The sequence below is a fragment of the Syzygium oleosum genome, unplaced genomic scaffold (genome assembly GCF_021117445.2).
Source record: "Syzygium oleosum isolate NSW1041296 unplaced genomic scaffold, Sole_v2.1 Sole_v2.15, whole genome shotgun sequence".
Classification (NCBI taxonomy): Eukaryota; Viridiplantae; Streptophyta; class Magnoliopsida; order Myrtales; family Myrtaceae; genus Syzygium; species Syzygium oleosum.
Window position 1 is genome coordinate 2,282,246 of NW_026607499.1, and position 12,189 is coordinate 2,294,434.

The 12,189-nt window shown below is 40.2% G+C and overlaps 1 protein-coding gene across 3 annotated transcripts; it reads right to left on the reverse strand.

Annotated features, from left to right (window-relative positions):
* Positions 1-3,547, reverse strand: LOC115678243 (dihydroflavonol 4-reductase-like). Of its 3 annotated transcripts, none has more exons than XM_030601583.2 (6): positions 3,433-3,547; positions 1,798-2,391; positions 1,531-1,700; positions 931-1,143; positions 474-847; positions 1-334 (listed from the first exon to the last, which is right to left on the reverse strand). In XM_030601583.2, exons 2-6 carry the CDS (start codon positions 1,922-1,924, stop codon positions 187-189), a joined length of 1,032 nt encoding a protein of 343 aa, XP_030457443.1. In that variant the 5' UTR covers positions 1,925-2,391; positions 3,433-3,547; the 3' UTR covers positions 1-186. The 3 variants fall into 3 exon arrangements, with proteins under 3 accessions (XP_030457443.1, XP_056174552.1, XP_056174551.1); XM_056318577.1 differs by having other exon boundaries at positions 934-1,198; XM_056318576.1 differs by having other exon boundaries at positions 931-1,198.
* Positions 3,548-12,189: the final 8,642 nt, after the last annotated feature.

Sequence of the window (12,189 nt, forward strand, 5' to 3'; positions counted from 1 at the left end):
AAAACAAATTAATGTACAATATTTTCATCGTCAACGATAATAATTAGACATAAATTATTGTCGATAAAAAAATGTTTTCAATTGACTAATTACTTCAAACGATACAAACGATTACTTTTAGGAAAATATTTTTTAAATAATTTATTTTTTCGTGAAACAAACGAAAGCTCGGTTTGAAGCCAAATTTCAAGTATTGGAGTTTATTTCCCCAGCCATCCGAGCACAATTAATGCTATCCTCTAATATCATCTTGAGATCATACTTGTACTTGAACCCCATTTCCTCGAGCTTCGAGGATCCCCAAGCAATCTCTCTTCCCGTGTCTTCGATGAACCTGAAGCACATCATCATCAGAAGAATTTAGTCAGCTTCTTGAGGAATCAATTTGTCAGGAATTCGATTCTTGTAAGATTGATTCTTGTCCTGCAATATTCTAGCCAAGAAAGCTAAAGAAAATGTTATTTCTGGCTTACTCTTCAGGAATCTGGATTTCTGGGAAGCTTTTCTTGATATGGTGGGCAATATCTGCGGTCTTCACATAGTCACTGGCGCATAAGAACCTGCCACTGATAGAACGCTGCTTCGATATGCAGAAGATGTGCGCCTCGCACGCATCTTCAATGTGCACCACGGGGACTTTGCCCGTCACTTCCTCCAAAATCCTCAGCACCCTGTACCATGTTCCGTCATTTGTCGCTTGTGCAATGAGCACTCTTAAGCTATCGGGCAAGGCAGACCGAATTGTGCTCCCTCCCACCAAGCCTAAAGCAATGCTCACTATCTCAATGACTCCATCGTACCTCAGCAATTCCCTCTCTGATTGCGTCTTCGATTTAACATAGTCCTCCTATAGGAATTAAAGTAACTAATTACTCAGTGAAAAACATCGTTCTGTCCTACCAATGGAGTGCGGAAACCGGTGGCTAATACCACAAATTGGTCACTGCTGTGAGGATCTGAAAGATTGAGGGGTGTCCAGCAGGATTCATCCATTGCCTCAGCGAAGCATTTTGCGTCGTCTTTCATCGGTGAAGCGGCCATAACAGTAGCAGTGTAAATGAGCCGCCTCACGGTCCCCGATCTGATGCAGGACTCCGCAATGCTCTTTACTCCAGCAACGGCTGCCTCGGATGTATCTTTGAACTGAATTGAAGTGGGTTGATGGCTCGGTAAAATCAGAAGACATGTCACATTGACCCTGAAGTCTTCACTTAGACAATTACAAGTGTCTATTTGAACAGGTCTTTGATTCGATAGCGCCAAATTTCCACAATGTTCTACAGTGGAAACTAGAGAAAGATCTAATCATTCCTAGCTCAACTAGCAACTTCTGTCTTGAGAAATCTCTTAAAAGCATAAATTACTTATCCTGATGCTTTCTTCTGTAAGGTTCATGTTTTCTTGTTTTGTTTTTACCCTCGTTAAACCCGACAAAGTGAATATCCTGTGAAGAAGCTGCCCCTACACTAAAGAACTCTATACGCCTAGCAAGAAACAAAATTGGAATTAATAAGTAGAGAGACTTCAGACCTTAGAGCTGCTGGGGTCATGGTGCAATGGGGTGGCCACATGAAAAACATATTGACACCCTCGAATTGCTTTCTCAAAATCATGGGGATTGTACAGATCTGCTTCAAATAACACCAACCCCGTCTCTGCATTAGGAAAACTCTTGAGGAACCCCACTTTTCTCTCATCACCTGCACTCACCCGCATTTCCAACAAAACCACCCTTGTTCAACACACACAAGTAATGCGCAGAGAAAGAATCAAAATGAAAGTAAATCAGAATTTTACCTGAGTTTCTAACAGTGGCATGGACTGTGTAGCCTCTCTCCAACAGCCTCTTGACAATCCAAGAACCTATGTAACCAGAACCTCCCGTGACACATACCCTTGTTGTCTCCTCCATAGACGCACTCATCACGAACACTTCTGCTGGCACCTCTCGCGCTAGGTGAATGTGAGTAATTCTATACTTCTTCAAAACTTTGCCGTTCCGGGGTGATCATGGAGAAACATGTATGGTGGACGCTCACTTACCTATCTCTTTCGGAAGTCGTGCTGGTTCCAAAACACCTTATCTAGAAGACTAGATGTTGGAGATAAACGTGGCCCATAATTGATTTGATGGAGATACTTTTGGCTCTAATTGATATCATATAGTTGATGTGATTCCCTTTAATTGATACTGTATATTTGGGAATCATTTTTTCCTCTTTTTTGTATATTCTTGCCCAGATTATTCAGGCTCTGTGTACTATAAATAGGATTGTACATCATACAATTATCTACTTCAATCCTCCTCTATCAAGCTTTCCATTGTTTCATTTTGTGACATGGTATCAGAGCATAGGCTCTAAACCAGCTTCCGCACAACCATTCTTTATCCTGCAAGAAAAATGGTCAGAAATTAGAACACGAATTCTGGCACATCACATAATCCTTCCAATAATCCAACTTCGGATCCACGCATTGATGCATCCAGCTTAACCGAAGAAAAATCAAACAGACGAAGGGCAACAGAGACAGCCGGATCATGTGCAGCAAAGACCAGATCCAACTCAAGCACAATTGGGACAGTATCCGACCCAGGCCCATTCAGGGCAATTTTTCCCAAACCCATTCGTTCAATGGGTTCCCGTCCAGATTCAACCCATGCAGGGACAGACGAATCCATCAGAGCCCAATTCAAGCAGGCTCTGTGGAGAATAGTGGACCAGGAGGAGGCCCACATCTCGTTACTGAACCCAACCCGACACCTGCACCGGGTTGGCAATTTCTGAACCAAATCGGTTCACGTCCGCCGGGTTTTGGGGCAAATCCGGCTTCAGTTTACAGCCCCGATTTTTTTTTCCTCTTGCAGGCACAGCCAGCGGCCGGCTGGAACCAGGGACCCTCTATACACCTCCACTGCCGATGGACCAGAACTCCAACTCATTACTTTACAACTCTCGGGACCGGAGAACTACTCCGTTTGGTCCCGAGAACTACGCCGAGCGCTTGTCACAAAGGACAAGGATGGCTTCATCAACGAAACTATACCGTTGCCGTCCGACGAGCCGCTTGCACGACACTGGAGGAAGTGCAACCAGCTCGTCCGGACATGGATTGGAAATTGTCTTAGCTCGGAAGTAGCTGCCGGACTCCCTCCAACCGAAGGCGCAAGAAAAATATGGGAGAATATTCAGGAAATGTAGGGTTAGCTCGATAGGGCCAAAATTTTTGGCCTAACTCAGGCTCTATCGGAGCTAAAACAGGGCAACCTTTCGGTCACCGCTGTTTTTAGCCGGCTATTGGCGCTTTGGAACGAATTGGAGGCGGCCGAAGAAAAGCTTGAAGGCCCCGAAGCTACTCTAGCGCAATTTCGAGCGATTAAAGAACGGGAAAAGGTAACGAGGTTCTTGTTAATCTTAAACGAAACCTACTTACCCTTTCGAAGCTAGATTCTCGCCATGGATCCGGTTCCTCCACTTGGGCGTATTTACCAGCTCGCCGCACAAGAAGAATCGCAGCGGCTCACTTCGGTGGAGTACCTGAAGGCCGGCCACCGCATCATCCTCGCAGCGAAAGCGATGCCGGAACAGCGAAGCGCCGCGGGAAAGTCCGCCCTTTGGAGCTCCACTCACTCGGGCACGGCGCTAGGGTTCCCGAGCGAGGAAGATGATTGGGGTTCTATTCGAATCGACGGCCACGATTTAATCGTGGCGCCCCAATTTGACGGTCCTGGGTGCATGCGGTCTTCAACCCAGATTAGTGACTAAGGTGTCACTTCCATTGGGAAGTTGAACCGAAGTACTGTGAGTGAATTTACAAATATGAGAAAGGAAACATTCATCACAGACAATGTAGTCACTAGCACCTGAATCAATAATCCATGCCTTAGTTGAAATGGAGCTCATTAGGCAATAGGATATATCTGTATAGCGGGCCGATTTGTCTTGTGTCCCCAGCTGATTTAAAGCTCGCATTATTTGTTGGAATTGATCCTGGTTGCTGGGCTGATTGATTTTAGCATTTGCCGTGACTAAAAGATATTGTTCCTTCCTTTCCTTATCTGCCGGCCTCCCATTTAATTTCCAACAATTTTCCCTAGTGTGATAAGGGCGCTTACAATAATTGCAAAATTTACCTTAGCCTTTGTTGGAATTTTGCCCATTTAATTTGGACGACGTGGCTGAATCTCTGCCATTGGACGACTTCCATGTGGGGGCGTGGCAACGTCCAACTCAATCCATCAATCTCACTGAAAAATGTCCTTCTCATCCCTGAGTTCCAATTCAATCTCATCTCCATTTCCAAACTCTGAGGGACAATTTCTGTCGAATTCTTTTTTATTCTGATCTATGTTTCTTTCGGGACTTTTCGACTGGAAAACAAATGGGCTTGGGTAAAAATCACGATGGGCTTTATTTTTGGGTCACACTACCCAAATATATTGATTTTCCCTTGAATAAAGGCACCTCATGTAATGCCAATCTAAATAATAATGTTTTATCTCATCAACGATTGGGTCACAGTGTCTGTTTTCCTCATCCTAAGTGTTCTATTTGTCCTTTGGCCAAACAATCACGACTGCCTTTCCCTCAAAGTATGTCACGTGCGAATGATTCTTTTACACTCTTACATATGGATATTTGGGGACCATATCACACACCACATCGTGATGGGTCTCGATTTTTTCTTACAATCGTGGATGATTATACGCGTGCAACTTGGGTCTTCTTGATGCAATCTAAAGCCCAAGTTCTTTCCTATTTTATGAATTTTCTTACCCTGATTAAAAATCAGTTCAATAAATCCGTTCGACGAATTCGCACTGATAATGCTCGTGAATTCTTTAACCACGAATGTTCCTCATTATTCACCTCGAATGGCATCCTTCGTGAAAGTTCTTGTGTCTACACTCCTCAACAAAATGGGATTATCGAAAGGAAACTTCATCATCTCTTAAAGGTTGCTCGTGCTCTAAAATACCAAGCCTCCATTCCTGAGACGTTTTGGGGGAGACTGTGTGGTCACGGCAGCCTACTTAATAAATTGAATGCCTACTCGAATCTTGAATGGACGAACCCCTTTCGAGCTACTTTTTGGCAAAAGACCCAATATTCGGCACCTTCGCGTTTTCGGATGTCTATGTTATGTATCTACTATGGGCCCTCAGGATAAATTGGGTCCTCGTGCCCTCAAATGCATATTTATGGGATACCCCACTCTTCAAAGGGATATTTGGTTCTAGATCCATCAACTGGGCGTTTCTTTGTTAGTAGGGATGTTGTTTTTCATGAAGATGTTTTCCCTTTCCAAGATAATGCATCTCTAGAGGATCAGGTGGAAGAAGTCACCCATCGTCGTCCATTCTTAAGTGAGGAAGATTTATTGCCTCCACAGCTGGTGATTGTTCCTCATGTCGCCCCTCCTACGTCTAATAATCATCTCCCTTCACGACTGGAGATAAATAAAGAGACGTTGACATTATTTTTGGAGGACTCTATGGTTTCTTCTCCAAGTTCACTGGATCATACTTCTCATGAGCCAGTTGATATCGATCAGACTAATTTGGGTCCTCCTCGATGCTCAGGGCGTGCAATACAACCACCCACATGGACGAAAGACTACATTTGTTCTACCTCCAACTCATCTGGTACACACTATCCCATCTCTTCTTATGTTAGCTTTGCTCGTCTATCACCGGAACATATGTGCTGCATTAATAAAATATCTTAGGAACATGAACCATCCTCATACATTGATGCAGTAAAAGATCCCCACTGGCAACAAGCCATGGCGGATGAATTACAAGCACTAACAGATAATAAGACTTGGGATCTCATTCCTTTACCACTACATTGGCAACCCATTGGATGTAAGTGGGTGTATAAAATCAAATATAAAGCAGACGGTTCCATTGAATGTTATAAGGAAAGACTCATATCCAAGGGTTTCACGCAGTAGGAAGGTTTTGACTATCAGGAGACCTTTTCTCCAATAGCGAAAGAAGTTACGGTTCGTTCATTTCTCTCTGTTGTTGCTCTCCGTGATTGGTCCTTGCATCAGATGGATGTTCACAATGCATTTCTCCACGGGAATTTGGAAGAAGAGATTTATAGGGATCTTCCACCAGGTTTACGCAACCAGGGGGAGAATCGAGTATGTTGTTTGCGCAAATCCTTATATGGACTCAAACAGGCTTCTCGTCAATGGTATGCTAAATTTACCGCTGCACTCACAATGGCAGATTTCAAGCAATCAAGACATGACTATGCCCTATTCACATGGAACCAAGGTACATCGTCCATTTATTTACTGATATATGTTGATGATATACTTATCATGGAGAATGATGAATCTGCCAACATGGAATTCAAAAAATATCTGCACTCCACTTTTCACATTAAGGATTTGGGACCACCCAAATATTTTCTCGGGATAGAAATTGTGCGATTAGAGAAAGGAATTTGTCTTAGTCAGCGCAAATTTGTGCTGGAAATCATATCAGAGGTAGGACTATCAAGTTCTAAACCAGCAGTCATCCCAATTGAGCAGAATGCTAAGTTGACGACTTTCGAATATGACAAAGGATTGTCATCGATTAATGAGGATCATTTACTCAAGGACCCCTCCACATATCAGCGACTCGTTGGAAACTCATCTACCTCACCATGACTAGACTCGACATATGCTACGCTGTATAAATTCTTAATCAATTCATGCATGGCCCAAAGCAATCTCACATGAATGCGGCATTGAAAGTAGTAAAATACTTGAGACGATGTCCGGGATTGGGAATTCTACTATCTCAAGATAACAACGTGGAGATGATGGCATATTGTGACACAGATTATGCCACTTGACCGATGAGTAGAAAATCCGTTACAAGATTTTGCATCAAATTGGGAAATTCCCTGCTATCATGGAAAACAATGAAACAATCGACTATTTCCTTATCATCTGCAGAAGCTGAATATCATACAATGGCAAAGACCAGCTGTGAAAATGTCTAGATAAGAAGATTGCTTCGGGATCTCGGTATATGGATCAAGCAACCAACGATTCTGTTTTGTGACAACGATGCTACACTTAAACTCGCAATAAATCCAGTCTTTCATGAAAGAACTAAGCACATAGAAGTCGATTGTCATTTCATCAGAGACAAAATCCAGGATGGCATGATCAAAACAGAGGGAATAAGGATAACAGAACAACCTGCAGACATCTTCACCAAACCCTTGTGTCAAAGGCAACATGCATTTCTACTGAGCAAACTAGGCGTTCTTGATGTTGGAGGGGGAGTGTTGGAGATACCGTTGCCCATAATTGATTTGATGGAGATACTTTTGGCTCTAATTGATATCATATATTTGATGTGATTCCCTTTAATTGATACTGCATATTTGGGAATCATTTTTTCCTCTTTTTTGTATATTCTTGCCCAGATTATTCAGGCTCTATGTACTATAAATAGGATTGTACATCATAATTTTTTCTATGAGAAAGCAATACAATTATCTACTTCAATCCTCCTCCATCAAACTTTCTATTGTTTCATTTTGTGATACTAGAGAAACAATTGCGCAGGCTTTGCTGGCAAAAGCCCACCTCTTGAGTGGACTTCGTACTTGCTACATGTTGAGTTTATTGAAGCCTGAGGCCGAGTTTATAACGTAAGATCGCCTCACATCACAGCCTGCAATTACACGATCAAGTCTAATCAACCCAACATAATTAAAGCATGAGATATCCAACCTTCTGCTCGATTAACTCCCCCTGATGTACGCTCATCAGGCTCGATTGGATGAGTTATCCATTTGCTTGAGTTTGACTTGTGATCATCATCAGAGCTGGTTGAATATCAAACACAAGATTGGAAGTATATGTTAAAACATGTCTCGAGTTTGAATCCGTGCATGAAATTCTGTCGGAATCAAAATGCGAAAAAGTTGGCCGTATAAAGAAAGTCCGAGTTGGACTTTGTGAACTCCTTGGAGTCCCGAATCCTTTGCATGTTGGAGTCTAAACTGGTGTTGGACTATGTGCGTGAGGAGATGACTTAAACTAGGAAATTTGGGTTTCACTTTAACCAAGGGTTTTGCATGTTTCATGTATGAATAGTTCTTGTTCGTCAGACGGTGAATGTTGCTGAGTGGATCTTCGTGCCTTGTGTGTGCAGAAGCCGTGAATTTCCAAGTGGAGAATACCTTCAGGGATTGCATCCGGGAGGAATTTCGGAATGTTTTCAGCCGCCAAGGGATTCTGTGTAATGTTTTCAGCCGCCGAGGGATTCTTGTGCAAAGGATTTTGTGTACTTCTCTGCGAGATTGAGTGATTTTGCAAAGGATTCTGTCTAATCATTGTAATGTTAAAATTCGCTGCACAATCACAAAGAAAATAAAGAGTAAAAACAAGAAAGAGAATTTGGGATGCAAGTTTTTATTTTGGTTCTCCCTTAAACTAGGACTACGTTTAGCTGAGAATTCCATTATAATTAGCACCTCGCACTTCTTTGTTATATCTCTAATTATAAGAGAAAGAGAATATCTATAGGCAATAATTTGATTAAAAATAGGAAACATCTTTCTAGAAAACCTGCTCCAATTAGGAAAATCATTCAATTAGAAACCTATTCAAAATAGTAATCCTTTCCTAATTGAATTAGGAAACTTTTCTTTTTCGGACTCAAACTACAAAAAGCCTTTAGCGGCTCGGGAGCGCTGTCCCTACGATCCCCGCCAGGGCGGCCCTTTTAGACCCCCGCCCGCTCACCAGGGATTGGGACTCCCATGCTATCCTGTCGCTAGGGAATATGAACCACACCCCAACATTCTCCCACTTGGTGAATACTTCACATGCTTCTTTAGACCCAACTCAGCTGTACACTATTTAAACCTTTCTGCACTCACTGCCTTGGTTAAAAAAATTGAACTATTCACCTATGTGTCAATTTCTCTAGCACTACAACCTTCTGTTCTACTTTTTTTTTCGAATGAAGTGATATTGTATGCTGATGTGCTTTGTTCTTGCATGAAATCTAGGATTCTAAGCTAAGAATATAGCACTCTGGTTATCACACCCAATATTCACTTCCTTGTGTAAAATCAAGTTCTTTATACTATCTGTGCATCCAAATTACTTCCTTAGTAGCATAAGCAAAGGCCATGTACTCTGCCTTAGCAGTTGATAAAGCCACCGTGCTCTGCCTCTTGCTCATCCAACTTACGACTTTGCCGAATAAGGAAACAACATATCCGCTGGTTGACCTTCTGCTATCAATGTCACCTCCCCAATCATCATATACAAAACACTTAAATTCTAACGCTTGCTGTCCCTTTGAGCTTTTCATGCATTCATAACATAGCTCAATGTTAGATGTACCACGAAGATAACGAAGCACCTGCTTTACTATCATCCAATGCTCTTTCCCCGGATTGGACATATATTTGCTCAATACTCCCACTGTTTGACCAATATCTAGATGAGTATCATTGCATACATCAAGCTCCCAACTGCGTTTGCATATGGGACTGTTGCCATCTCTTCAGCTTCCTCTTCAGTCTTAGAACACTGGAGCGCTGATAACTTGGAACTAGTGGACATAGGGGTCTTCACGGGGACATAGTCAGCCATATTGAACTTTTTCAACACACTTTCAACATATTTCTTTCGACTTAGCCACAACTTCCCATTCTCTTGCTCTCTTTTAATCTGCATGCCCAAGATGAAGTTTGTTGTGCTTGCATATGGTACACCTGTGTAACATTTACATGGTAAATTTGTCACAAGTATACTAGTTTGAAATTTTTATTGCATGAAATTAATTTTGAGTAAATATCAAACAAAGTATACTGATTTGAGATTTTGATCGTAGAAATCCAACTTATCATCGATACACATAAAAAGGGACACTCACTTTCCTAAACCTTTCAAAGCAGCATCATTCATAAGCTCGTGGCATGCTACATAAGATTTCAATTGTTGTGTAGTCGTACGTCAAGGAAATAACGTGTTCAAAAAAAGAGGATGAAGTATCTAAGGCCTCTCTAAACAAAGATTGAAAAGAATGCATGGCTCTTTATTGGGAAAATGATACAAATGATCTCTAAACTTTGATCGAATGTGTAACGTGATCCCTGAACTTTCAATTTGTTTAATGTGGTTCCTGAACTTTTGGTAAATGTTTAATCTAGTCTCTAGACTATATAAAAATATCTAATGCTATCTTTCCATTAATTCAAGTTCAAGGATAACAATGAATATTTTCATATAGCCTAGGGACTAGATTGAACATTTACCAAAAGTTCAGGGATCAAATTAAACAAATTAAAAGTTTAGGGATCACATTGCACATTGGGATAAAGTTCATGGACTATATTGAACAAATTAAAACTTCAGGAATCATATTGCATATTTGACCAACATTCAGAGACTATTTGTGTAATTATCCCCTCTCTATTTTGTCAATAATTGGTTCAGTTATTGAGAAAATTCATTTTTTTTTTCTGAATTGTGAATTACTTTGATTGTTATCTATATAATGATTTTGATTCATTTTCCAATTTCGGGAACTTGAAACTGGTTAGGACCGACTGGTTCGGTTCTTCGACGAATCCGAGGGGCTTAAGGTGAAAATAAAGTTATATTTTTATTTCGATTTTCTAAATATCATAATTTTAATGAGATTCTCAATTTTACTATTTATTTTTTTATTAGTTTTGCACCATTGTTTATTAGTTATTTTTTTAGTTTAAGAATTTCGCAAAGAAATTGTTGATTCCCATATAGATTCGGCTTTTGGAACGGAACTAGCTAGGGCTCGACTTATATATATACAGTTATATATGCATATACGTGTGTGTAGATTATTACCTCAAATTTAAGACTTTCATATTTATCTATCGATAGATCCTGAATTTATAAATACTTTCCACACTAGAGCTACTACTGAGAAAATATGATTGATATATTATTAATGTAGGCGCACTTCATGATTTTATTCATTATATATTCAAGACAAACGGTCGCCTAATAATAAAATATCTTGTAACACATTCATATATAGTTCGGGAATAACACCACTCTTCTTATTGATAAATTTTCTTTTTCTACTGACGGTGGACAAAATAAGAATTTAGAATACTGTGGTGTATAGTTTCTATAGTCGAGTAGCTATTACTGCCTTAGAAAAACTCCTAATAATATTCTTTTTCACATATAGTTTACCTGCAGAGCCTCTTAATTTTGAAGAGTATAATATACTTGACCTGATCTAGATTTTCATAATTGTACAAGATATTCTTAGGTAGATATTATTGATTGTTGAATGAAAAGGCAACTTCGACCAAAAAAAAAAAGAGAGAATGAAAAGGCAATTATTAGAGTAACATTAGAGTCGGGATAAGTACACTAGGAGTGTCATAACTTTCACACGACACTCACTTAAATGTCATAATTTTATTTTTGCTTACTTGAGTGCCACAAATTTGAAAAATCGATCACTTAAGTGCCATTGACGATTTACCTCGCTAGAAAAGCCGACGTAGCATTAATTTATAATGCATCATCTAACGTAGCGTGTCAGAAAGCTGAATGTAAAACTAGTTGATGCATACGTACTTTGTGGTAGGTGACAGGGAACAACAGACAAAAGGTATTCTGATTGTTGAATGAAAAGGCAACTTTAACAAAAAAAAAAGAATGAATGAAAAGGCAATTATTAGAGTAACATTAGATTCGGGATAAGTATACTAAGAGTGCCATAATTTTTATACGGTGCTCACTTGAGTGCTATAACTTTTTTTTTTGCTCTCTTGAGTGCCACAAATTTGAAAAATCGATCACTTAAGTGCTATCGTGATTTGCCTCGTCAGAAAAGTCGACGTGGCATTAATTTATAATACATCATCCGATGTAGTGTGTTGGAAAGCTAAAGTCGGGACTTGAGAAGGCAAAGGACATCGCTTGAGTGTCTGATTGAAGGACAATAGAAATTCCAATAACTCCACAAATGATCATTTGAGTGCCATAAATTTTTAGAAGTGAACACTTAGTTTCATCAATTTTTTAAAAGTGACCACTTAAGTAACAGGTTGAGAGAGAGTTTGAAAATGGCAGCGTCTAATTGGGGGAGATTTTAAAGAAACAATAGGAAACGACGACATTTGCTATACTCTTGCCATGCTAGACAAAAAATTC